The sequence below is a fragment of the Sprattus sprattus genome (assembly GCF_963457725.1).
Source record: "Sprattus sprattus genome assembly, chromosome: 11".
Classification (NCBI taxonomy): Eukaryota; Metazoa; Chordata; class Actinopteri; order Clupeiformes; family Clupeidae; genus Sprattus; species Sprattus sprattus.
Genome location: NC_137909.1, coordinates 4262727 through 4286643, shown reverse-complemented (window position 1 = coordinate 4286643; position 23917 = coordinate 4262727). Strand labels below are relative to the sequence as shown.

The window sequence follows — 23917 nt, the reverse complement described above, 5'->3', positions numbered from 1 at the left end:
AAGAACGTTAATCTTTTATTTATTTATTTTTTTTAAACGCGTTAATCGCGCAATAAAAAAATTGTCGCCGTTAAAATGGGCTTGCGTTAACGCCGTTAATAACGCGTTAAACTGACAGCACTAGTTAAAATATTTCCTATCACCCAGCTCATATCGCCTGCAAAGATGGATTGATGTGGGAGTCACTGAGACGGTCCATAAGGGCTGTAACAACAACCAAATCACCACCATACCATGGTACTAGGAGGTGTACCGTGGTGTTAAGTCCGTCATTACCATCATAATAGGCCCCCCTCCCCCTCCCTATCTGAGAGTTCCATCCTCATGTAGTTTGTGGCTTGGTCTGTGGTCTGTGGTTGTGTACATGTATCCGGAAATGCTCTTTCCTTCTTTATTTTCAATGTCCACAGTACAGACTCTGCACACAAGAAGAACAAAACGATTTACATGCCCAGACCTCTGTACTGAGCACACACACATTTAGCGAGAGCGTTACGTCATTATAAACTTCCATTTATTGCTTGGAAAACACAAATTCAAATGTAAATATTGCATTCAAATACGTACTGTGATTATAACCTCTAACATGCAACTTTAAATGGCTGTTTTGTTTGTGATTGCAACCAATTGTCATGTACACATCATAGCTGTATTAACAGACAAGCTAGACATGCCATGCCGAAATTGTTTTTTAATAATGCTGATTTTTTTTAATTTAATTTAAACTCTTTCGGCTTAACACTGTGAACACATTAAGGGACAAGTAAAGTCAAATTAACGAACTAGGATCACTCGGAGTGAGGACAGACCTCTACGAAGGCTAAATACCGTTTCTTGCAACGTTAGCGAAAGTAAAACAACATTCGTGGATACACCTCATGATTCTGATTCACTTTTCCTTGGCCAATGTTACACATTTCCAGCAAGTTTCATGAAAATCGAGCTGATAGTTTTTATGTATCCTTCTTACAGACATACAAACACAATGAAAATATACTCCTTGGCGGAAGTAATTAGACACAAGGGGGTTTGGTTGTGGTACCACAATCCGCAAGGTGGCATTCTTCTCAGCCCTGCGGTCCATGCAGGGATCTGGTCTCCAAGGCCATGCTTATGTCAGGTCTAGAAACAAGGCCTTTGAGCTTTGACAAATTGGACTGCTGACGACTGTGTACAGCATCTAATAAGCTCCCACATGACGCTGGCAAGGGATTGAAGAGATCACATATCACATTCTTGAAGTGTGTCCAACTTCAGGGTTTTGTTAAGGATAGTGTTAATGCAGAATGGGGATTAAATGTGACAATCATGATTTCACAAGCATGGCTTCATCTGTTCTTCTGAGGATGTGATATGATAGATTTGCTCATTAAAACAGCAATGGTATCAGTTACTTGTTATTGTATGCTGCCAAAAATGGTAACAGTATCACTTGAACCGCAAACTACACTGCGCACAAAAGAAAGGTGCAAAGTAAGAGCTGCATACTTTGAACGGCGCAGACAGGGTTAAGCTACCAAGTTTATACAGTATTGCGCATGTAAACGTTCACTCTAATGACTGAAACAGCAAGGCCTGGAGTCTGAAACAGCAAGGGTTGGGGATTGCTTTCCCAGTTTGAGTTTACTTTTAAACCCTTTTACGAGTTTGTGAAGATGGTGGTGAGTTTGAAGTGAGTGGGCATGAAAGCAAAACAGGAGTCGATGAATGTAGCCTGGGGTCTTACATGAAAACCAAGTCCAGCACCGCCTGCCGATGTTACTTTTTTATGTGTCACAAGTCTATATGTGTATGGAACAGAAATTCTTTGAAAGACCTTTAGACCTTTTCGACTGAATACACCCCTTATTAAAACTATGGCCTCTTATGTCCAATTTTTAACTCCACTAAACCGAACAGAATGAAATCCTCTTGAAACGGATTACTTCCCCTGTTCTTTGGAAAGTTGTTTTGAAGTGGTTTGCAGAGAAAAGAACTTACGTAAGGCTCCCTGTTTTTGATCTGAGAACGTCTTGGCGGGCAAACACATGTTGAAGGATGAGTACACTTCACCCGATGTCTTCATTGAGGTGTTCACCCTTACTGCTAATAAAAAAGTGTGCTTCAGCTCAATCAGTAGCACTACCTCTGGAAGCTAGTTTGACTTGTTATGTGACTGATCAGGAGAACCAGGAAACATACAGCTGAACTGAATGAGCCCAGATGGAATGAAGTTTATTATCATTACGTCAGTTGAGCCATTGAGCTGATGTTTTCATTAATGTGTTATTTCAGATCCCCTTCATACCCACAGAAGATACCACAGTGACTACAGCTCCTCCAGTGAAAGCCCCTCAGTGACGTCCTCAGATCCTGAATACAGACAAGGTACACCCACACAGCACCAGCATACACACCATGTAGTTAAATAGACAAGGTACACCCACACAGCACCAGCATACACACCATGTAGTTAAATAGACAAGGTACACCCACACACCCCCAGCATACACACCATGTAGTTCAATAGACAAGGTACACCCACACACTCCAAACATACACACCATGTAGTTAAATAGACAAGGTACACCCACACACCCCCAGCATACACACCATGTAGTTAAATAGACAAGGTACACCCACACACTCCAAACATACACACCATGTAGTTAAATAGACAAGGTACACCCACACACCCCCAGCATACACACCATGTAGTTCAATAGACAAGGTACACCCACACACTCCAAACATACACACCATGTAGTTAAATAGACAAGGTACACCCACACACCCCCAGCATACACACCATGTAGTTAAATAGACAAGGTACACCCACACACTCCAAACATACACACCATGTAGTTTAATAGACAAGGTACATCCACACAACACCAGCATACACACCATGTAGTTAAATAGACAAGGTACACCCACACACCCCCAGCATACACACCATGTAGTTAAATAGACAAGGTACACCCACACACTCCAAACATACACACCATGTAGTTAAATAGACAAGGTACATCCACACACTCCAAGCATACACACCATGTAGTTAAATAGAGAAGGTACACCCACACAACCCCAAGCATACACACCATGTAGTTAAATAGACAAGGTACACCCACCAAAAAAGGTGCGCATACACACCATGTAGTTCAATGTAGGCCTCTGGTCTTCCATTGGGGGCAAATTGCTCTCTAGAGCATGTAGATGTGACATGATACAGGCCCACATTGCTTTGTATTATTACTGGAACATTGTGTTTCAGTTTCAGAGATAAGTGCTGTTAACTCTGATGAGTCATCTCAGGGGTTAAGTGCTCTTAACTCCGATGAGTCATCTCAGAAGTTGCTTGAGGTGGCATGACTTACACCCCTGATTTGGAAACTAATCAGAGACGGAGGGTACTCTCAGAATCTGCCCCTTTAAGGACCTTGGTTGGTGGTCTTCTGATCATTTGTGTTGATTGTGTCTTCCTCTTCCTCTTGCTCCCCCTGTTCCTCTCCTGTCAGTCAAGAAACACGAAGATGGGAGAAGGAGCAGCTCGCAGGTGGCTCTATCAGAGCATGACGGCCTGTCCCTCAGCAGACAGAGGTACTTCTCCTCCCCCTATGTGTGTGTGTGTGGGTGTGTGTGTGTCTCTGTGTGTGTCTGTGTGTGTGTGTGTGTGTGTGTGTGTGTGTGTGTGTGTGTGTGTGTGTGTGTGTTTGACAGAGAGAAGCTGAGTGAAACGTTTTCTTCTCTGTTTGCACATACCTGGGTACTCATGTGGATCCTGTGGTATGTCTGAACGCCCCTGTCCAGTTTGCCTCATCTCCAGCACCTGTTAATATTCTACCTAAAGGTGTCATCAGGGTCAACCTTTTCTCAGTGTGCTCATATTACTCTCCAAAATTACAACATATGTGTGTGTGTGAGTGTGTTTCCTTGTGTAAGAGTGTGTACATGTATGGGTGTAAAGATGTTGAAAGTTTTTACACAACTTGTGGAAGTAGTAGGGCTGTCATCTTTTGTTCTTTCATGCTTGTAATTTTCCAAAGACGACAATTTCACACAACAGGAAATCCAAGACCAAGCTCTTCCCATGTGAGCATGTGTGCGCTTGTATGCGCTTGTATGTTAATTGTTTACTTGTTAGTTTATCCACTTGCTTTTACTTAATCAGCAACTCACTTAGTCATAAAATGGCTTACCATACGTCACCATTCCCTCTCTCTACACCCACCACCGCCCCCCCCCCCCCTCACACACACACACACACACACACACACACACACACACACACACACACACACACACACACACTCTTACTCTCCTCCCCAGGTGACAATGTGGCTCTCCAGTCCCCTCTGCTGTTCACTATTTAAACTACCCCGGCAGCAATAACCTCCCGCCCCTGTGTTGTCATGGCAACAGTTGCCTAGTGCTGGCCTGTGCGATTTAATCAGTTTTTCGGGAGCTGTGATTTTTATAACTGATTTGAGGAGATGGCCTCCAGACAGAGAGCCACAGTGCAAAGTGCCCGGCTAGTGCTCCCAGCTGGCTGTGCCCGGCCCTGGCTCAGACTGGCATGCCGGCGCGCTGAGGTCAGTGTCATGGGAAAATGCCACGCCGCACTGAGGGGATAATCTGCTGTCATAGCAACAAGAGGCTGAGTGCAGAGTGTTGGCAGAGGTGTTGGGACACCTGGCCTCAGGTTCACCACCACCTCCCTCTCCCACTGACTGACTGATGCTCAGAATAAAATGGAAAAAAAGGATGAACCCCCCCCCCCCCCCCCCCCCCCCCCCCCCTTCACACACACACACCTTTTTTCTGAACAGATTCTTCTGTGTAGTGGAGATTAGGTGTGGCGATAACAAGTATTTTCCAAGGCTGTTTGAATAAGAATGTTAATCTGCCTCTAAGGGTACTTTGCTCTCTCCGTAGCCTCAAAGCTCTCATGAAACATGCTTTAATGTGGATTAAACAGACTTAAACAAATCTACCGCCTATATTTAGGTTGAAAAGTGTCTCATTTCTATAATACAGGCTAGCCATAATCAGATATCCCCAGTCATTGACATTGAACCCAACCAGTTCCCACAGAATTATGTAAATGCTTGGTCATAAGCACATGTTTGCGGCTGATATTAGAGAGGGATTCATTTATGTAAAGTTTTCTTTTTTTATTATGTAATGTGCCAACCTGATCTTCCATGTTCTGTGTTGTATCTAGGTCTGAGTGGGATGGCATGTTTGGCCTTTTCTGTCTGTCTCTGTCATGTGTGCTGTCTGTGGAGATGACATTCTCTGTCTGTCTGTCTCTGTCATGTGTGCTGTCTGTGGAGATGACATTCTCTGTCTGTGGAGATGACGTTCTCTGTCTGTGGAGATGACGTTCTCTGTATGTCTGTCTCTGTCATGTGTTCTGTCTTTGGATATGACATTCTCTGTCTGTGGAGATGACGTTATCTGTCTGTGGAGATGACGTTCTCTGTCTGTCTGTCTCTGTCATGTGTGCTGTCTTTGGATATGACATTCTCTGTCTCCCTGTGCTCTTGCCTGGCAGGCTGCTGGAAGCGGCTCCTGATGAGACTCTTGGCACCGAGCTGCTCATCCAGCGGCAGGAGGAGCAGATCCACCGCCTCCAGGCGCGTCTCTCTCACGCCAGCATCCACCCAGTGGAGGACACCCGCATCCGCACCAGCTTCTACCCCTCAGACGACCTCCGCACCTCAATGCTGGATCTGCGCGAGCCTCGCAGAAGCAGTCCTCTGGATGGGACGGTTGCTCAACGCAAGCCTAAGGTACCCTCCAGTTACATACATACATAGAACGTTATACTTGCTATATCATAACTGGGAATACACATATCTAAAACTTGCTCTTCGTTATGTTACTTAAGAATATTCTGTAACTTTTTTTTGTCCTTTTTTGTTTGTAGAACTTTTACGGGCCTGAATTTGTAAAGATGGCCAGTGAGCCTTGTGTTGTGTTGAGCGTCCCCTCCTCCATAATGGTGAGCCATGTTTTTCCCAAGGTGCAATATAGCTAAAAGATTACAAGTCTCTGACAAGCATTCCTATGCCTTTAAAGTTTGATAAAATTCTAGTCTGAATTTCCGACTTGCTGCATCTGTTCCCTCGTCTTTCCCCAAGAATAAGCGTGGGAAGGTGGAGGAGAGCCAGCGGAAGGTGGGGGTGGTGCTGCTGAATAGCCAGCGTCTGGAGCTCAGCAGCGATGTGAAGGCGATGTGCAAGGACGTGCTGGACATGGTGGTGGCTCACGTGGGCCTGGTGGAGCACCACCTCTTTGGCCTAGCCTGCCTGAGAGGTGAGGGGGAGCCACGCATGACTGCGTGACATTGATCAGTCCTGTCCATTGATCACTAATTGATTCAGTCTTTGTACACTGGGGATTCAGTGGCAAGGATTTTGAAAGAGTTTCTGACAGTGACCTTTGTATCCAGTTCGGTTATGTTTTATTGCCAGTGTAATCTCTGTGTTTTAATGTCAGTGATGTTTATCTGGCAGTGTGTGTGCAGTCTCTGTGACGTAGCTGTGAGCTTTTTTTCTCAATTAACTTGTTTGTATCTGGCAAAGGTTCATTTGGGCAAGTTGGTGCATGACAGTCTTATGAAACAGCAGCTTAAAGCTTGTTTATGTTCAAAAGGTCTCACTGCCTCATACATTTCTCTGTGTGTGTATGTTTATGTATTGCAGACGATGAGTTTTTCTTTGTCGACCCTGATGCCAAACTGACCAAAGTGGCCCCTGATGGCTGGAAGGAAGATCCCAAAAAGAAAAAAACTGACGTCAATTTCAATCTGTTCCTGCGCATCAAGTTTTTCTTAGACGATGTTAACCTCATTCAGTAAGAGCCCAGGAGAAAAGCCCAGTGCTCTTATCTCTCACTCCTACACACAGAAACCTGAGGCAGGGGAGGGGCCTCTGTGCAGCCTGTAATAGTAATTACCATCCTTGTTCATTTCTTTAAACCCAGACACATGATGACCAAACACCAGTACTACTTGCAGCTGCGGAAAGACATCTTGGAGGAGAGGATGCGATGTGACCTGGAGAGCGCCATGCTTCTGGCCTCTCTTGCTCTGCAGGCAGAGTTTGGTGACTACCAGCTGGAGGTAAAGACTGCCATGGCGCTTTCCCAGAACTAGTCTAAGCCAGCATGTAAGACAGAGTGCTTCTCCATTCAAGTGCAAAGTCAAACTTTCACATTGGTCCATCTGTTTCTGTTTTGACCATTAAGAGGTTTTTTTGGTTTAGTTATGTAGGCCACTATTATTTACTGGTACTCTTTTTTAGATCTTCTAATTCTCCTCTCTAATTGTGTAATCGGTGGAGCTAGAGACCCTGTGTTGTACACCACAAATAATTGTCTGTGCCATCTCATCCTCGATAGCTCCATGGGAAGACATATTTCAGGATGGAGCACTATCTGCCTGCCTCCGCTATGGACAAGTTTGACCAGACATCCATCAAAGAGGACCTGCCCAAGCTCCACAGCTCCTACTACGGAGTCTCTGAGGATGAGGCAGAATTTGAGTTCCTTAAAGTAAGAGCCTCTCAAGGGCCCCTAAGAACAGACATCCTATCAATCCCCACTGCCTGTCAATGTAGTGCTTTTAGTCATAGTGTCATGTTTAGTCTGAGGTGTCACAAAGCCAGTTGTCAATTTTGCTGACTGACTGTGAGACACAGAAGAACATCCCAAGCATTTCATGTAGCTTCATACATGATAACCCCTGTATAAATGAGGGCAAAATCAATTAATTACATAGTAAAGTAAAGACAAAGAAATGAGTCTAGCTGACTTCTCTCCTGCTGTTTGATGTGAAGGTGTGCCAACGACTCACCGAGTATGGTGTCCACTTCCATCGCGTGCTGCCTGAGAAGAGGTCTCAGACAGGCATCATGCTGGGTGTCTTCTCCAAGGGTGTGCTGATCTTTGAGGTCCTGAATGGTAACCGGACTCCTGTGCTGAGGTTCCCCTGGAGAGAAACAAAGAAAATCTCATTCATTGTAAGTTCAGTTGGCCTATAATTGCATTTTGGATCAAATGTTTTTGTAGGACTAAAACCCAATGCATATTTGCATGTGCTAGTACTTGCTTTCACCATCACCATGTGGGTGGGCTTGTGTCTCCTGCAGAAAAAGAAGATCTCTCTCCAGAACACCTCAGACGGCATCAAACACCTGTTTCAGACAGACAGCCAGAAGACCTGCCAGTATCTGCTGAACCACTGCTCCGCCCAGCACAAATTCCACCTGCACACGAAAGCCAGACAGAGCAATCAGGAGACCAAGGACTTGGGTAAAACTGTGACCCTTATTGGAGGTGTTCAGAGGCCTGATACTTATGTTAATACTAGAACTAATAATACTGAAATGTGTTTCTTGGTATCCCTGACAGAGAATTGCCCATTGAGTAGCCTGCAGTTCACCACTCCACCTGAAGGTATGGGTAGGGCAGTGAGCGTGCTCAGTCTGGCCCCCAGTGCACGTTCGGAGAGCGAGCACCTCAAGAGGATGTCCTGCTCGGAGGCCGCTCTAAACAAGCACCACCTGGGCCGACTCCATGCCCCCATTGACCCCTCTTACCCCGGCTACGTGCCCAACCCCAACCCCCGTCTCCTGAGCCGCTCTCATCACAACCTGGGTCAGCTGCCCGAGTCGCCCGAGCACCGGGCGGGGCTCTCCTACGGCAGCCAGTCCCAGAGCAGCGCGTCGCGGCCGTCCACCCTGCTGCCCTCTCACCACCGCGCCTGCTCTGACACAGACTCCATTACGGTCAGCAGACAGCAGGACACGTGAGTCACCAACACCTAATGGAGTCATAGTGAGAGTTACATGACAAGAACAGAGAGCAAAACAGATTAAAACACTGCTCTTTATAGTGTCTCAGACATGTCATGCAAGAACAAAAAACAAAAGGTCTATCAGCCACCTAGTGAAAAAGTGTTATCTTTGGGTCAGGTTTTCATACAGCATGATTTGTTTGATGTCTTATTCAGAGGAAGAGTTATGTGATATACTGGAGCAATTTTCACACAGCCCTCCCAGTTGCCCTTTCGTCCAGTTCTCTTGGATACAATTGTGATGAGGCAAAACAAGCCTCTCCCGTCCAGTCCCATCCTTATTACTGCCCTCTCCCGTCCATTCCCACCCTAATTACTGCTCTCTCCCGTCCAGTCCCATCCTTATTACTGCCCTCTCCCGTCCATTCCCACCCTAATTACTGCTCTCTCCCGTCCAGTCCCATCCTTATTACTGCCCTCTCCCGTCCAGTCCCATCCTAATTACTGCTCTCTCCCGTCCAGTCCCATCCTTATTACTGCCCTTTGCTGCCGACCTCACCACCACTGCCCTCACTAGACACTAGAACAGACAGAATTATTAAATCAAACTGTGGCTCACTGCATCTGCTGGCTGTGGTAGTAACTGGCACCCCTCCCCCCTCTGCTCTCTCCCCAGCAGTACGTTCAGTCCTCTGGTCCACAGCAACCCCCACTGGAGCCCCGAGAAGTTTAAGAAAGAGTCGGACTCCTCCTCCTGTGAGGAGACAGCCAACGCCTATGTCGAAGGTCAGAACACGTCCTCGTGACTTTATTTAGAACTTACTACAACAGGAGATGCTCTTTTTAGAGCTTTCTGTCTGTCTGCTCCAGGTCTTCACCCTGATCACAGTCTGCCAGCCTGTCTGTCTGTCTGCCTGCCTGCTTGCATGCTTTCTGTCTGTCTCTCTGCTGGCATCTCTGTCTTTCTGCCTCTATGATTGATCGTCTCCATATCTGTACGTGAGACTCCATGCGTATGCTTGCCTGTGTCTGCTGCTTTGTGTCTGAATGGTTCTATTTGCATGTTCCAGTTTGCGTACGTGCCTCTCTATATTAGTGCCAGGCAGTTATGCCATTCATCCAGTGATGTAGACATCAAAGCGGGGATTGAGGGGGAGTTGTCAAGGTTCTCAGTCTCTCTAAAAATCAGTTTTTCTCATAGCAGTGACTCTGTCTCCTGTGAGATGGTTGCCTTTGATCTTCTAGCACTGCACTCTCAAAGGGATGAAGTACATTTGAGTTGTGTTGAATCTTTAAACTCTGATAAGAGAAAAAAAATCTGAAGATAGTGTGACTGGTAGAGGCTAGAATGATGCTTTAATTCACTCATAGCGGCGCGGGCACTAACCAGAGGGATTGCTATACATTGATGCACTGTTGTCATGGATAAAGATAGGCAATGTTGATTATAGACCATAGAAATAGTCATTTGTAATTCTATTTAATTTCTTTGATTAGTCTATGTAAAACAATTTATCTCTTTTCTCTGTCTGTCTGCCTACCTGCCTATCTATCCATCTGTCTGCCTGCCTGCCTGTCTGTCTGTCTGTCTCTCACTGTCTGACGCTGTGTAGGTGTGAGCATGGCAAGCTCAGGACTCCCCTCCAGCCCTGCCTCCCTGACAGTCAATGGTATGTGATGGAATGAGGTTGCAAATTTCCTTCTACAAAGAATCCCAAAGCTGCATCTCCTTTCAAGCATGTCGTTATCATCGCACTGTTTCCATTAGCGTGCACAGACGCATAGAGAGAGACACATTGTTAGAGCCCATTAAGCTTCCATCTCGAATGCCCATGCCATAACTGCAGCCCCCTCTGGGCCCTATAGCTGTGATGTACAGCTCAGCTACTGCTTAATCTCATTGATCCCTGCGTGTAACCGATTCGCCAAGCCCACTTGTGTGTCAGTCTGCTCTGTGCTCTGGCAGTTGTTGCAGTGCAGACTGACATGTCTTCCACACCAGAGAGGGTTAATGCAGCCTATAAACATTCAGCCACGACTCACACAAATTAGGTTTGTTTGTACAGAATAATGATTGGATGTATCGTTTTCTCACTGGCTGCCTGTGATGTTGAAGTCAGGTATTTTACATGATTTTTTTCCCCCCAAATATTTACTCGCTCTTCCATCTAGTGTAATTTGATCCAAGCAGTGCATGTACCTAGCAGCTGTGTACACAACCCACTCTGACCATTCCCTTGCAGCTCAGTAGCCGTAGCAACATCAGTGGCAGTGGAAAGGCTACTGAACCCCAGTCTCTCTCTTCTGCCAGGGAAGTCAGCTTTAGAAACACTGATTGTTTCCTTGCTGGCCTTTACAAACAGATTCTCTGAAGAAGAAGCTGAATGCCTTGCCTTCCCCTGAGAGGGAGATTATGACCGTAAATCTGAAGAAGGATGCAAAGTATGGTCTGGGTAAGCCCCCCCCCCCCCCCCCCCCCCCCCTTCTGTTTTTTTCTCTCCTTCCCTCTTTGTGCTGGAAGTTGTCTGTGCCATATATGGCTGGGGAAGCCATATATCATGTGAGTGCCTCCACAGTTGACACAGACACAGACTGAATGTCAGGGGGACAGAATGGGGTTATCTGGGCCAAAGCAGATGCCTCTTGTATGCATAAAGGGGGTAATAAACTGTTGTTGCAGCCCCATTTGTAGTGATTAATGAATCATGGAGGGAGGGGTGAGAGGCTTTATATGTTTCCCTTTTATATTTTCCTTTTGAAGAAGTTTCTAGCTTGAAAGTCTCTCAGCAGTTTTTCATTTGGTTTGTATAAACTGGCTTCACAATATTTTTTTTATCATTTGACTGTACATTTTTAAATGTTGTTCTTTTTCTTTGAGAATAATTCCTCTCTATTTTTCTATCGCCAGGGTTCCAGATTGTAGGAGGAGAGAGCTCAGGACGGATGGAACTTGGGACTCTGATCAGCTCCATAACTCCTGGAGGTCCAGCTGACAGCAACGGCTGCCTGAAGCCTGGTCTGTATACTCTTAGATAATTCCATCTACAAATCTGTTAGTGACAAAACACACATATCAGTAGGGAGAAATAGTGGTGGAATAAGTATTCATCACCTGGCAAAAATGGAAAATTACCTCAAAATGACTGAACCATCTCTGTGATGTGGAAGTCATTGAAAAAAGTTGTGACTGAATGGTGTGTTTCTCTCCCTGATGGCTCTATCAGGAGACCGGCTGATCTCAGTAAATGACATCAATCTGGAGGGCCTTCCTCATGAAGCTGCTGTGGAAATCCTTCAGAACGCCTCTGATGAAGTCACACTCATGGTGTCTCAGCCCAAAGAGAGGCTTTTTGAAGGTAAGCTTTGCTCACTGATATCCAGATATATTATTAGGGTTCAGAACTACAGGCGCAGAGATCACCACTTTTATTTTGAATTTGTTTTACTGACCATGACAGAACGCTGAGGGAACGCTGTTGTTGTTTGACCAACTACTATCAGAATAGGCTGATATGCTGTTTGACCTTGTGCTGATAAACATTTGTGGTAAAATAACATACCGTAAATCCTCAAATAAAGGCCGGGATTCAATTAGAAGCCGGGCTTCAGATAGTAGCCGGGGTCGTGGTCCATACGGACAAATAAAGGCCCCGAATACAAGCCGGGGGTAAAATAAAGTAGCCTACCAGGTCCGTGGATCTTCTGGCCAATCGATTTTCGTTTTAAAACCAGGAAATGGAAAACGGATAACGAGCCGTCTCCCATCTCGGAGTCGAAAAATGGGAAACGAGGAACGAACCTATTTCCCATTTCCCATTTCCCATTTCAAAACGTTTCGAACGTTTTCTGTGGTTCGTGTGCGTGGTTATGAATGGAAATTCGGGTAAATAAAAACAGGGGCAATTTTCCATCACTGATTTTGCATTAATATGACCCGGAACTGGTTCTGTGACAAGGGCCTAGAAGCTCGTAGAGAGTCCGTTGATGGTGCATCTTTGGCGGACACATATTTCTGACATCCCGGTGCCTGTGGAGGTTGAAAACAAGGGCCTAGAAGCTCGTAGAGAGTCCGTTGATAGTGCATCTTTCTCGGGCACATATTTTTGACATCCCGGTGCCTGTGGAGGTTGAAAACAAGGGGCCTGGAAGCTCGTAGAGAGTCCGTGGATGGTGCTCTGTCCTCGGACACATATTTTTGACATCCCGGTGCCTGTGGAGGATGAAAACAAGGGCCTAGAAGCTCGGGTCCAGTCCGCTGATGGTGCACTGTCCTCGGACACATTATCTTCACATCCTGGTGCCTGTGGAGGATGGAGACAGGGGTCTAGCAGCTCGGGGCCAGTCCGCTGATGGTGTACTATTCTCGGACACTTGTTGCTCACATCCTGGTGCCTGGTGCCTGTGGAGGATGGAGACAGGGGTCTAGCAGCTCGGGGCCAGTCCGCTGATGGTGTACTATTCTCGGACACTTGTTGCTCACAACTTCATCAACGGTAGCCATGATTAACAGACACTGACAAAAGACATCAAGTTCCGGGTCATATTAATGCAAAATCAGTGATGGAAAATTGCCCCTGTTTTTATTTACCCGAATTTCCATTCATAACCACGCACACGAACCACAGAAAACGACCCGTTCCCCGTTCCCCGTTTCCCGTTTTGAAATCGGAAATCGGAAATGGGAAATAGGTTCGTTCCTCGTTTCCCATTTTCCGACTCCGAGACGGGAGACGGCTCGTTATCCGTTTTCCATTTCCTGGTTTTAAAACGAAAATCGATTGGCCAGAAGATCCACGGACCCTACCGGTATATTACTGTAGCCTACCAGCATCAGTCCGTCGGCTCAAAGTAGGCATCACAATTTTATTGAATGCATTTCACAAATACATGTTTTCCTCATGTTTAATATTATATTATATAATATTGTTGGCTAATCTCATGGGCTGTTTGCAATAAAAAAAAAGAAATGTCCCCACGTAGGACTACTAGGCGAATGTTTAGCCTAAATGCACTTATCGTATAGCCTACTGTTGTTTATCTGTAACGTTTTAGTTGGCTAGGTTACTTTTTCCAGAAGGGATCATAAAGCAGTAGTAGACTTACGTAACTTTGATATTAAATTCAAAGAGATGGTGTATGCTGATTGCTGAAGAACATTCGGGAGAAAAAGCAGCAAAGAAGTTTGACATTGACCCGAGACGAATGTGATAGGCTACGACTAGCAGGTGGAGGTAGAAAGAAAGTTAGGCTGGATATCAAACCAGCTCGTTGAATAAATGTTTTCAGTCCGCGATAAGCATAATAGAGTGTCTAGAAAAATGATTAAATTCAAGGCTTTGGAAATCTTTTCCTCCGTGACTGACAGTGGAGAGACCATAACTCCGATGTTTATTTTTTGTGTTGACACCCCGACCTAAAGCGCTACGCGATGTGCAGGAAGTGTTGAACGCATATGCAATGAATTATATTAGCCTACTGCAATTATGCCCATTATTTAAATAATACAATTCTATAACAGAAGATAAGTAAGAAATAAAGGCCTGCCCCTAATACAAGCCTGCCCCAAATAAAGGCCGGTGCGCTGTGCAGCCTGGGCTCAGATACACATACTCGTCTTTTTTCAGGCAGAAACACTTCAGTAACGCCTTGGCAAAGTGCGGTGCGCTTCCCTGCCTTGCGCTGGAAAGTTGAGAATAGTTCAACTTTTAAGCGCACCTAAAAAACGCTTCAAAGACGCAACGCGTGGTGGAGAAGGGGCGCACGCTTTAAACGCGCCGTACCATAGGAATCAATGCATTTGCTTGCGTCCCGTTTTTACAAAAACGCGTATGTGTATCTGAGCAAATACAAGCCCCGGCCACTATTTGAGGATTTACGGTCGGTATTCTAATGATTACTGTTTTTTTAATGGCTGCATAGAACTGCTTTTTACCAACCTCTTGAGTGTCCTAAAATCAGAGTATGTACCCTGCATTACTAGCTGAAATATTGTATGTACCCTGCATTACTAGCTGTACTATTGTATTTCAGAGCACTTACACCAGGACTAATGTGCATAGCTATAAGACCTGTACATTGCGCATTGCACGCTTTAAACTGCATGGCAATTGCATCAACAATTTTATTTAAAAATCGAAATCCTGTGACCTGTATCGGCTGGGGAGACCAGCCTATTATATAATGTTGTAGTAAAGTTATACCAATAATATATCATACTTTATGTGTATCTTTGTTTTCTAGGTGTTATCATTTGGAATAATTGCAATTATTATGAGGGGTTATGCAAGGGATAATCAGAAAATAGTAGTTCTGATCTCCTTGGGTATGATTATTCTGAGATGGTAGTGTTAATTTGGTAAGCAAGTGTGCTTACTAGAAACATTATGCTCTTGTACACAGCACAGTGTGACTTCAATGTAACTGTGTTGGTTTCCTCTATCTCAGGCTCCCCTTCAAGCTTCCCTCGCTACAGCGCCACGCCCCCCGTGACCACTTCTGCTCAGAGGATGGAGACAGATTTGGAGTCATCATCTGAGGAGAACGCAGGGTCCCCCAGTCCCCCTCCACCGGCCCCCAGTGTCTCTGTCTCCCCACCAGGCCGACGGCAGGAGAGCCTGAACAACTCTCTCACAGACAGCACCAATCTGCCCCAGGCTCAGCTCAATGGCTTCCACCGCAGCCCCCCTCCAGCGGACCCCCCTGCAGCCCAGCCCAGTCAGGACACCACCCCACCCGCTCTGCCTCCTAAGACCAGGAAAGCCCAGAAGGTGCTAGAGATGCCCAAAGAACCCGAATATTCAGACAGAGGAGACTCGGATATGGATGAGGAGACATACTCTGGTAGCCGAGAGAAACTTAAACTTAAAAAGGTATAGTCAGAGGAAAGATGGATGCCACAATGTTGGAAGCTTGAGAGAAGGAGTTTATCCGCAAAGTGGAATATTATGACCATGTGGCCGTGTCTTTAAGTTGGCTGGGTTGAGGCATCATTGGTTACAAGTTCAGTTCAGATCTCTAAGTATACAGCTCATTGGGATCAAAGCTGAAGTGGAGGTAGAATCAAATTGCATTGCATAAAAGAAAAAAACTCTATTGAGATACTTGACATGAAACAAGTTCAAATGACTTGCATATATTTCTCCAAGTATGTGATTAACAATATTGTTTAGGCAGTGACCTTCCCCTTTGGCATTACTGGTGTCATGCTCTGCTAGTTTGCCTAAATAAAGACAAGCTGATTTGATTAGTCCTCCTACATCATGTATGGCAGTCATGTGCATGGTTCAATCATGGTTCGTCAGACAGACGTCTCCTCATTACATCATTGACTGCGCAGAGTTATGTAGTTTCCTGCACCAAGTTCCGCTCCATAATTTCAAGGTCACTCAGCCTGTCGATCACACACAAACACACTTCACAGGGTGCTATCATGCTAGTGCTATGTTGATCAGAAACTAACTGCTTGTGTCAAATTGACGGGCATGCCTGCATTTGAAATGAGAAACTGCATGACATTGCTGCATGGGACTTGATCTTTGATATGTGCTTGGCCACTCTCTTAACTGGACCTCCAAGTGTCTTCTCTACCTCTAGCCCCCTCTGCATGTTTAAGTGTGTGTGAAGTGCTGTCTACTCACACACACCTCTTCTCTGTTTGCAGGAGCTATCTCCCAGCTGCATCATGGGACATTTAAGTGGTAATGCCCCAGGGGTCAATAGTCTCCAACCTGGAGATCTATTTGACGTTGAGCTGTCCAAAATAGACAGCAGCCTGGGCATTAGTGTGACGGTACTGTTTGGAAAGGTTTTCACTCTCTCCTCTTTATTTTCTCCCTTCTCTTTTAACTCATGACTGTGTGTGTTTGTTTTTTTCCCATTTTGCCTGTAGCGTGTGCCTGCTTTTGAAGTCCGCTGCTTGGCTTCATTTGGGGAAAGTAGATTGGCTCTCATTGCATGCAGATTTTTACAAGCATTTTGAATCAGCGAATCGGTAACACCAAACACAGTAGGTGCAGTTCAGACTGTTGCCAGCAGAGGACGGAAAACGCAGAAATTGGTTTCCAACATTGATCACCTCACTAAATATGCCTGCATTGAATTGCTGATCCATCTTTAATTGATTGCATTGTGACCGGTTTGATTTCGCGCTGGCTGCATCTTCTCAGTCTCATCAATCTGACGTGTGCTGTGCTGTGCTGTGATCTTGTCTTGTGAAATTACTTCCTCTTGCACGATTGAAATGATTCAGCTATTCTTCACCTCTGGAGCAATACAATTCTTTTTAACAATTCATGTCAAATTCAAATCAACTGAAGTTCATTAATTACTGCACACGACTGCTCACATCTAACTCCGTTATAATTTAATTTTAAATCACGCGATCATTTTTAAAGGCTTGGGTCCATAACACCACCTACTAAATCATCCTCAATTGAGCACAACACTGTTAAAATGGATTAATAGTAACCCTTTAACAGAGCCACATCTAGAGGTAGGTCAGAGAGAGGCAGGACTGCAGTGCAATATGGGTTAGGACATTACATTACTAATATAACAGTGGCATGGACGAGCGTATTAATATTTCTGTCCGTCTCAGGGTGGATCAAACACTACAGTGAAGCATGGAGGAATCTATGTCAAAGCCATCATCCCTAAAGGAGCAGCTGAGTTGGATGGGAGAATTCAAAAAGGTGAGCCTTGTCAGGGATTCAGCCCTGTCAGGGGGCACATGGTCTCTGGAGTTGCTTAGCATATTTCTCTGCCTTTTTTTTCTCAAATTTGAATTGTTGGATTTCAGAAAGTAACAGTTGTAACCGTAGTATGCGTCAGCCCTTGTGTCAAATGTTTGTGTCACATGACACCTGTGTTTGTCTTCACCAGGTGATCGAGTGATGGCTGTGAATGGGAAAAGCCTGGAAGGAGCTACTCACAAGCAGGCTGTGGAAGCTCTTAGAGACACTGGACAAGTAAGACAACCACTTTATCTTCTTCATTTGCTCCGAAGCAGAAATGATATTTAGCCGTTTTTTCCGATGAGGGCTCCTCACTTGTGACCCATAATTTCAGGTATTCTGAGTGGCTTCATGTGGATGTGACTTCTGCTCTGACCTTTGAACTCTTTTGTCACTCAGGTTGTCCACCTGCTGCTAGAGAAGGGTCAGCCCCCAGCTGATAGCATCCACGCCCCACTCACCCCACAGACCACTGCAGAGCCCCCCCAAGTGAAGCCCAGAGCACCCCAGAAACCTCCCCCTGACTACCACTTTGTGACAGATGGTGAGTGTGGGTTTAAGACAGCATAAGACACCACCAGCCATACTCACTGCTCTCCATATCAGACTTGTAATGGGCTCAGCAACTAATGGGAAACCTGATGGCATCCCTCTCCATGTTTCCTCTTTTGTAGATAATGTGTTTGAGGTTGGCCTGCTGAAGAACTCCTCTGGCCTCGGCTTCAGCTTCAGTCGTGAGGAGAACGTTCCAGGGGAACCAGCCCCGACCAGCATGGTTCGAGTGAAGAAGCTGTTCCCTGGGCAACCAGCTGCAGAGAGTTGCCTAATTGAAGTGGGCGATGTCATCTTGCGCGTCAATCAGACTTCACTCAAGGGCCTGTCACAACATGTACGTTTGTTAGTTTGTAACAGACTTTGAATTTCATGACCACAGTAATCCACCTGATGTTTTTTAAAGAGGATATAGACTAGAAGACTGAAGTGGCAGTATTCTATGGTTGTCTTGATGTTGTAGTCTGGCTTGTTACAGGAGGTGATATCAGCTCTGAGAGGAGCAGGACAGGAGGTCACTCTGCTGCTCTGTAGACCAGACAAAGGACTTCTGCCAGAAATTGACTTCTCTCTGGTGGTGAGAAAAAAAAATGCTTCTCCTCATGTTTCCCAAATGCCACAAAGAAAAAGGCTTGCCTAATGATCTTATTTCATGAGCTTGGATTTGTTCCCTGTCCTCCACAGACTCCCAAGGTTTCCCCTCGCAAGGAGGTCCATTCTCATCCTGTGCCCAGCCAGCCGAGGACAGGCTCTCCTGCTGGGGGGGACAGCCAGTGGAGCCTGGGCCCAGTGGAGGAGGCTCTGGAGAGGCTGCTGATGAAATCCCCCAGCCGCCGGGACAGCTACAGTGACAGCACAGATGATGACGAGGAGGTGGAGGAGGCCTTCATCCCTGCCCTGGAGCACAGTAGCCAATCATGGGACAGGAGTGTTGACCAAACCCCCAGCAACAACACTCCGCTGGGAAGACTAAGCCAGTATGAATCCCCATGTGAGCTGGACGATACAGTTCGATCAGCCTATTACTCTCCCAACCAGTCCATCTGCAGGACAGAGCTCAACAGAAGGTACAGGGCAGAACAGGCCTGGCTCCCATAATCTTTACATTTTAAGTCTTAGACATAGTTTAGAGACCACTAATTATTGATATTTAAGGAAGTGGTTAGCCAGACTCACTGTTCAGCATTTTAGCTGTCTCCATAGAAGGTCTACACAGTATTCACAAGTCACAATATAGGGATGCGCACTTAAAAAAAATCTATTTCATAATTATGACTTAGAACCTTAAGAGAAAATATCTACCGAGAAAGATCATTTTGTTTGAATTGTGAGTAAAGATCTCGTAATTATGAGATCACAGACGATGTAGCCTACACAGGAATTGACAGGTAGCCTATGCATCCATTGCTTAGCAGAATCTGGTAGCATGGTCAGGGAAAGGTAGCAGCTAGCATATGGGTTAGCTTATACATTTCTTGATGGTTACTCCTCCTTATAATAGACTTAAGCTAAGGTTTATGTTCAATAATGACTGTGCTTGTCAATAAAGATAGGGAATAACGCGACTACATTACTGGCATTCATATTTCCCAGTCAGTCTCATACCACCGAAATAAAAACAGATTAAAATCAGACAGCGCCACCAGCATCTTATCAAGTAGCTGAAATTAGCTACAATAACTACCTTAGCTTTTTTTTACAAGATAGGTCATAATTTTGACATTAGGTGTCTGGTTTTTTTTCTTTTGTGAATGCCGCCATTACAATCAGACAGCTTTCACAATTATCTGTCCTGTCCTACACCAAGATCTAGCTCTTTTAGATGATGTCTTTTGGCTCTGTGCTCCAGGTGTCCATCCTCTTCCCCCATGACGGTGGAGCTGGACTCCACTTTGCTGCCCATCCTGTCATCATCAGTCAGCCCAGACAGGGCGGGCCTGAGCCCCAGCCCAGACCCCCTGCCTCCCCCGCTTCCTGTGCCCACAGAACCCAGCCTCCCAAACCACAGTCAGGACATAGAGGAGTTTGTGCCGGTGAGAGAACTCAAAGTGGGCTGGTCTCTCTGTCCCATTCGATCTGTGCTCCTTCCACTTATCTTCACATGACTGAATACTTGCTCAAGGCACATTTTTTCCACGAAACAGAAAAGGCTCTTAATGAGAGTATTTTGTGTAATGACACATTAGATACTTTTTATCGTAGATGCATGCTCTTGGCCTTCTTTGGTTTCCTTCTTAAATAGTTAATAGACAATAATAATACAAATAATAATTTTAGTGTTCTCTTGTATAGGAAGTTGAGCTGAAGGTCTCTCTCGTCAAGTCAGACAAAGGAAGTTTGGGATTTACCCTCACCAAAGGAAATGACCTCAGTTGCTACATCCACGACATCATTCAGGACCCGGCCAAAGGCGACGGACGACTGCGCCCTGGAGATCGCATGATAATGGTAACATACACTACCTCGCTGTGTGTGCCATGCACACTCACAGATAAGGACCGCACTGTCTGTGGATGTGGTTTGCTGGAACTTTTTTTAGATGACCATGTCCCTGTAATTTGTGATTTTAAACTCATAATATATGAGGAAGTTGTTTGTTGTTCTGTATACACAATGAGTCAGAATGATGTTAATGCTAATTTGCCCTGTTCCCACCTGATTTTATTCCTGTATTCAGGTAAATAACACAGATGTGTCCGGCATGGGCCATACAGAGGTGGTAAACCTGGTTCGAGCTGCACCTCGAGTAGTGGACTTGGTGGTTGGGAGAGTTCTGGAAGCTCCTAAACCTCCTTTTGAAGCTCACCTACTGCCTGACATCATCTACCAGTGCCAAGAAGATTCTCTGGGTAAAATAATATATTTAGGTCTGATACACAAATCATGGTGCATCAGTTCTGACATTAAAAAAACATTTAGGTCTAATTGTTGGGGCAGATCATCGTGTGCTTTGAATGTAAAATCTCTGAATGAATCCAATGGCATATGATGCTCAAGGTAGCTCTGTTGATTCAAAGTCAACCATGAATGGTACTTTGGTCTATCAGTGGGAGAGTTTTAGAGGGAGTGTCCCAGTCTACTGCTGTGAAGTTTGGCACAATCTAAACCAAACCAAACCAGACCAAAGTTGTCCCAAGGCACATCTGGTTATGGGATCCTATGGCCCATGTAAATTTAGTACTTATCACTGTAACAGGGGCGGAGTGGGACACAAAAATCCACCGGGACAATTCTGACTGCACCGGCCCACCACTGGCCCACAACGTGCCCAAAACTGGCCCAACCCGCATCCCCTCCACCTCCCATATCAACTACACAAACAAACGGGCGGCTTTTGATCATTATTGTTAGATTTAGTGTTGATGTGTGGGTGACAGACATGACAGTGACAGTAACAGTGTATTTGTATATGTACATTTATGGAAATACGGAACAAATCGCGTCCCCTATTGGCTCAAATGTTATGCTAATTCGCAACAATGTGTCCTGTCAACTCACTCGCATTTAGTTGACGGCTGGTTGAATAAATCCGTAATTCTTGTACATTTTGATGCACTTTCCTCCAGCATCCGCCTCTTTTTCAGTCTGGCCTTTTTGCCCCCTCCTTTCTCCTTTCTCTTATGTCCCTCCATCAGGTCCGCTTCACCTGCTCTCTCTCCCTGATAGCCGCTAATTTATCTCCCTAGGTTCACTTGATAAAGGCAGAACGATACGCATTTCCCATGAGGCAATTTGCGCCGACCATTCTACATTTAACAAAAAAACGAATTAAATCGCTGGCCAATTTATATTTGTGGTCATGAAAGTAATGGAGCGTCTGAATAAAAAAGAATTACATCAATATAGGAGGCTAAACAAAAATCAGAAGGTTGGATTATGGGAGTGAGTTTGACACACACCACAGGTGTGATGTACAGAGACAAATAGTGCTATAAATAGTGGTTGGACTGCTGATTCGCACAACTCTCGGAGAACTTAGAGATTTTCACGGGACCATGATTTGACGTACATGCAATCTCGATGGGCCGCTCATGAATTTGACACGACGGCTGCGAAGGCCGGTCTGCAGGTTGGTTCTCGATAGATTATTGGCCGACCGGCCGACCGGGAAAAATCCCGGTGCTCCCGATGGCCACTCCGCCCCTGCACTGTAATGTTTCGATTGAGTTTAATGTCACATGGAATTTAAATGTAATACTTTCAATTGGGTTAATGGGGTCCAGCTACAGGGTTTTGACAGAGTTATATTGTTGCCATATCTGTCCATTCCCCAGAGTGTAGCTATCAACATGCTTTATCAGACATAGTGGGTGTGTTTGTGTTGGATCTCTGAAGCTTAATCCTTTCGTTCCGTTTGCCCTCTGAAACTCTCCTTTAATCGCTGTGACAGCCCATTCATTGTCAACCACTAGCAGTGTAAACCAACCACACCTACACAGAGCTCAACTTTATCACCCAGTACACTAGAAGATGCTGGAGGCAAAACATACTGTGAGATTTTCCGTCATAACAGACTTGTCTCGTTGAGCTGCAGCCTTGTTATGTGTGGAAGGTTCCTTGTTTCCTTGGAAGTGGTTTCCCGGAGGTCTGTCTCACCCCTGGTCCTGGTGCTGTGTGTTTCTCAGGTCTGGTGTTGGAAGGCGGTAGTGATAGCCTGCTGGGATTGCTCTATGTGAAGGAGGTGGTCCCAGGATCAGTGGCAGCAGGTGAGGGCAGCCTGAGACCCCTGGACTTGATCCACTTCATCAACGGTGCCCCGACCCACGACCTCACCCTTAGTGAAAGTCGCAGATTACTGGAGCTGTCACTTAGGAACCTCACATTGAAGGCCACCAGGTAAGCATACAGGCAGGCACACATTCATACACGCACGCAAACACACACACACACACACACCCATACAAGCACGCACACTCGCACAAGCTCTTAGAGGAAAAGGAACACATGTACATAGTTGGACAGCTTGGATTTTAGGGTTTTTCAAATGATTTTTATGACTTCTTGCAATCCATTTTTCTTTATTTTTTTTTTCAGAGACGGGAAGCCAGTGACTCCAAGACAAAAGAGCGTCTCGTATCTTAACAATAACCTAAGCTCTAAAGTAAACACATCACATAGCATGAATGGTAAGTCAGGATTTCAAGGCCAATCCAATATTCTTTCAGAGTATTGCAAGGCTGTTTCCGTATTGAATGTCGAAGCTGAATGCCTCACAGCAGGTTTTGTCTTTGAAGGTTATCTCCACGGCGAACAAAATGATTTAGAAGTCCTTTCCAGTATCTGTCCATCTGAGGTAACTAATCACACCTGCTGCTTATGCTCACTGTTTTTAGTTTTTCTCTGACTGAAAATCAGGTTTTAGTAGTTGTATGTCTGTAGGATATTACATTTAAATAGGTTTTTGTTTTATTTGGTTTTTAATGTTTTTGATCAGATATTGAGTATTATTTTTGTGAATTCGATCCCCCTCTGCACATGCAGAATTAGGGTTTTCAGACATTTGAGTTTTGGAGTTCTGGTTTCTGTGGTTGAGGTTGCTTCACAGTCAACATCATTTGAAGCTGTTTCTGTGTGAACTGTGACCTTTTGACATGAATGTTGTATAATGTCTATGTGTTTGTCCCAGGAACAGCTCATTCAGCTCCACCTGGAGAAGCCGCTCTCTGGGGGCCTGGGCTTTTCGGTCATCGGAGGGGAGAGGGGCATTTTTGTGAAGTCCATCACGCCTGGGGGAGTGGCTCACACCTCCGGTGAGCTGCAGGTGGGAGACCGGCTGTTGAAGGTGAGTTACGTCCGGTTCTGCTCTATTATGTTGAAATGATGAAGTCTGTCACTAACAGGTCCTTTC

General features: G+C 45.3%; 1 protein-coding gene across 1 annotated transcript in view; it reads left to right on the top strand.

The window, feature by feature from the left end:
* ptpn13 (protein tyrosine phosphatase non-receptor type 13) overlaps positions 1-23917 on the top strand; it is a 56745-nt gene that overhangs the window by 28444 nt on the left and 4384 nt on the right. The window contains exons 8-38 of the mRNA XM_080847051.1: positions 2275-2367; positions 3501-3582; positions 5540-5777; positions 5915-5989; positions 6129-6303; positions 6693-6843; positions 6973-7111; positions 7390-7542; positions 7827-8009; positions 8139-8301; positions 8401-8797; positions 9462-9571; positions 10399-10455; positions 11149-11238; positions 11694-11801; positions 12010-12141; positions 15230-15654; positions 16446-16589; positions 17382-17475; positions 17666-17751; positions 17917-18061; positions 18192-18406; positions 18548-18646; positions 18754-19136; positions 19919-20102; positions 20362-20517; positions 20747-20918; positions 22695-22905; positions 23104-23195; positions 23304-23362; positions 23696-23851. Coding sequence (XP_080703177.1) covers positions 2275-2367; positions 3501-3582; positions 5540-5777; positions 5915-5989; positions 6129-6303; positions 6693-6843; positions 6973-7111; positions 7390-7542; positions 7827-8009; positions 8139-8301; positions 8401-8797; positions 9462-9571; positions 10399-10455; positions 11149-11238; positions 11694-11801; positions 12010-12141; positions 15230-15654; positions 16446-16589; positions 17382-17475; positions 17666-17751; positions 17917-18061; positions 18192-18406; positions 18548-18646; positions 18754-19136; positions 19919-20102; positions 20362-20517; positions 20747-20918; positions 22695-22905; positions 23104-23195; positions 23304-23362; positions 23696-23851 — 4967 coding nt within the window. The remainder of the gene's footprint in view (positions 1-2274; positions 2368-3500; positions 3583-5539; positions 5778-5914; positions 5990-6128; positions 6304-6692; positions 6844-6972; positions 7112-7389; positions 7543-7826; positions 8010-8138; positions 8302-8400; positions 8798-9461; positions 9572-10398; positions 10456-11148; positions 11239-11693; positions 11802-12009; positions 12142-15229; positions 15655-16445; positions 16590-17381; positions 17476-17665; positions 17752-17916; positions 18062-18191; positions 18407-18547; positions 18647-18753; positions 19137-19918; positions 20103-20361; positions 20518-20746; positions 20919-22694; positions 22906-23103; positions 23196-23303; positions 23363-23695; positions 23852-23917) is intronic.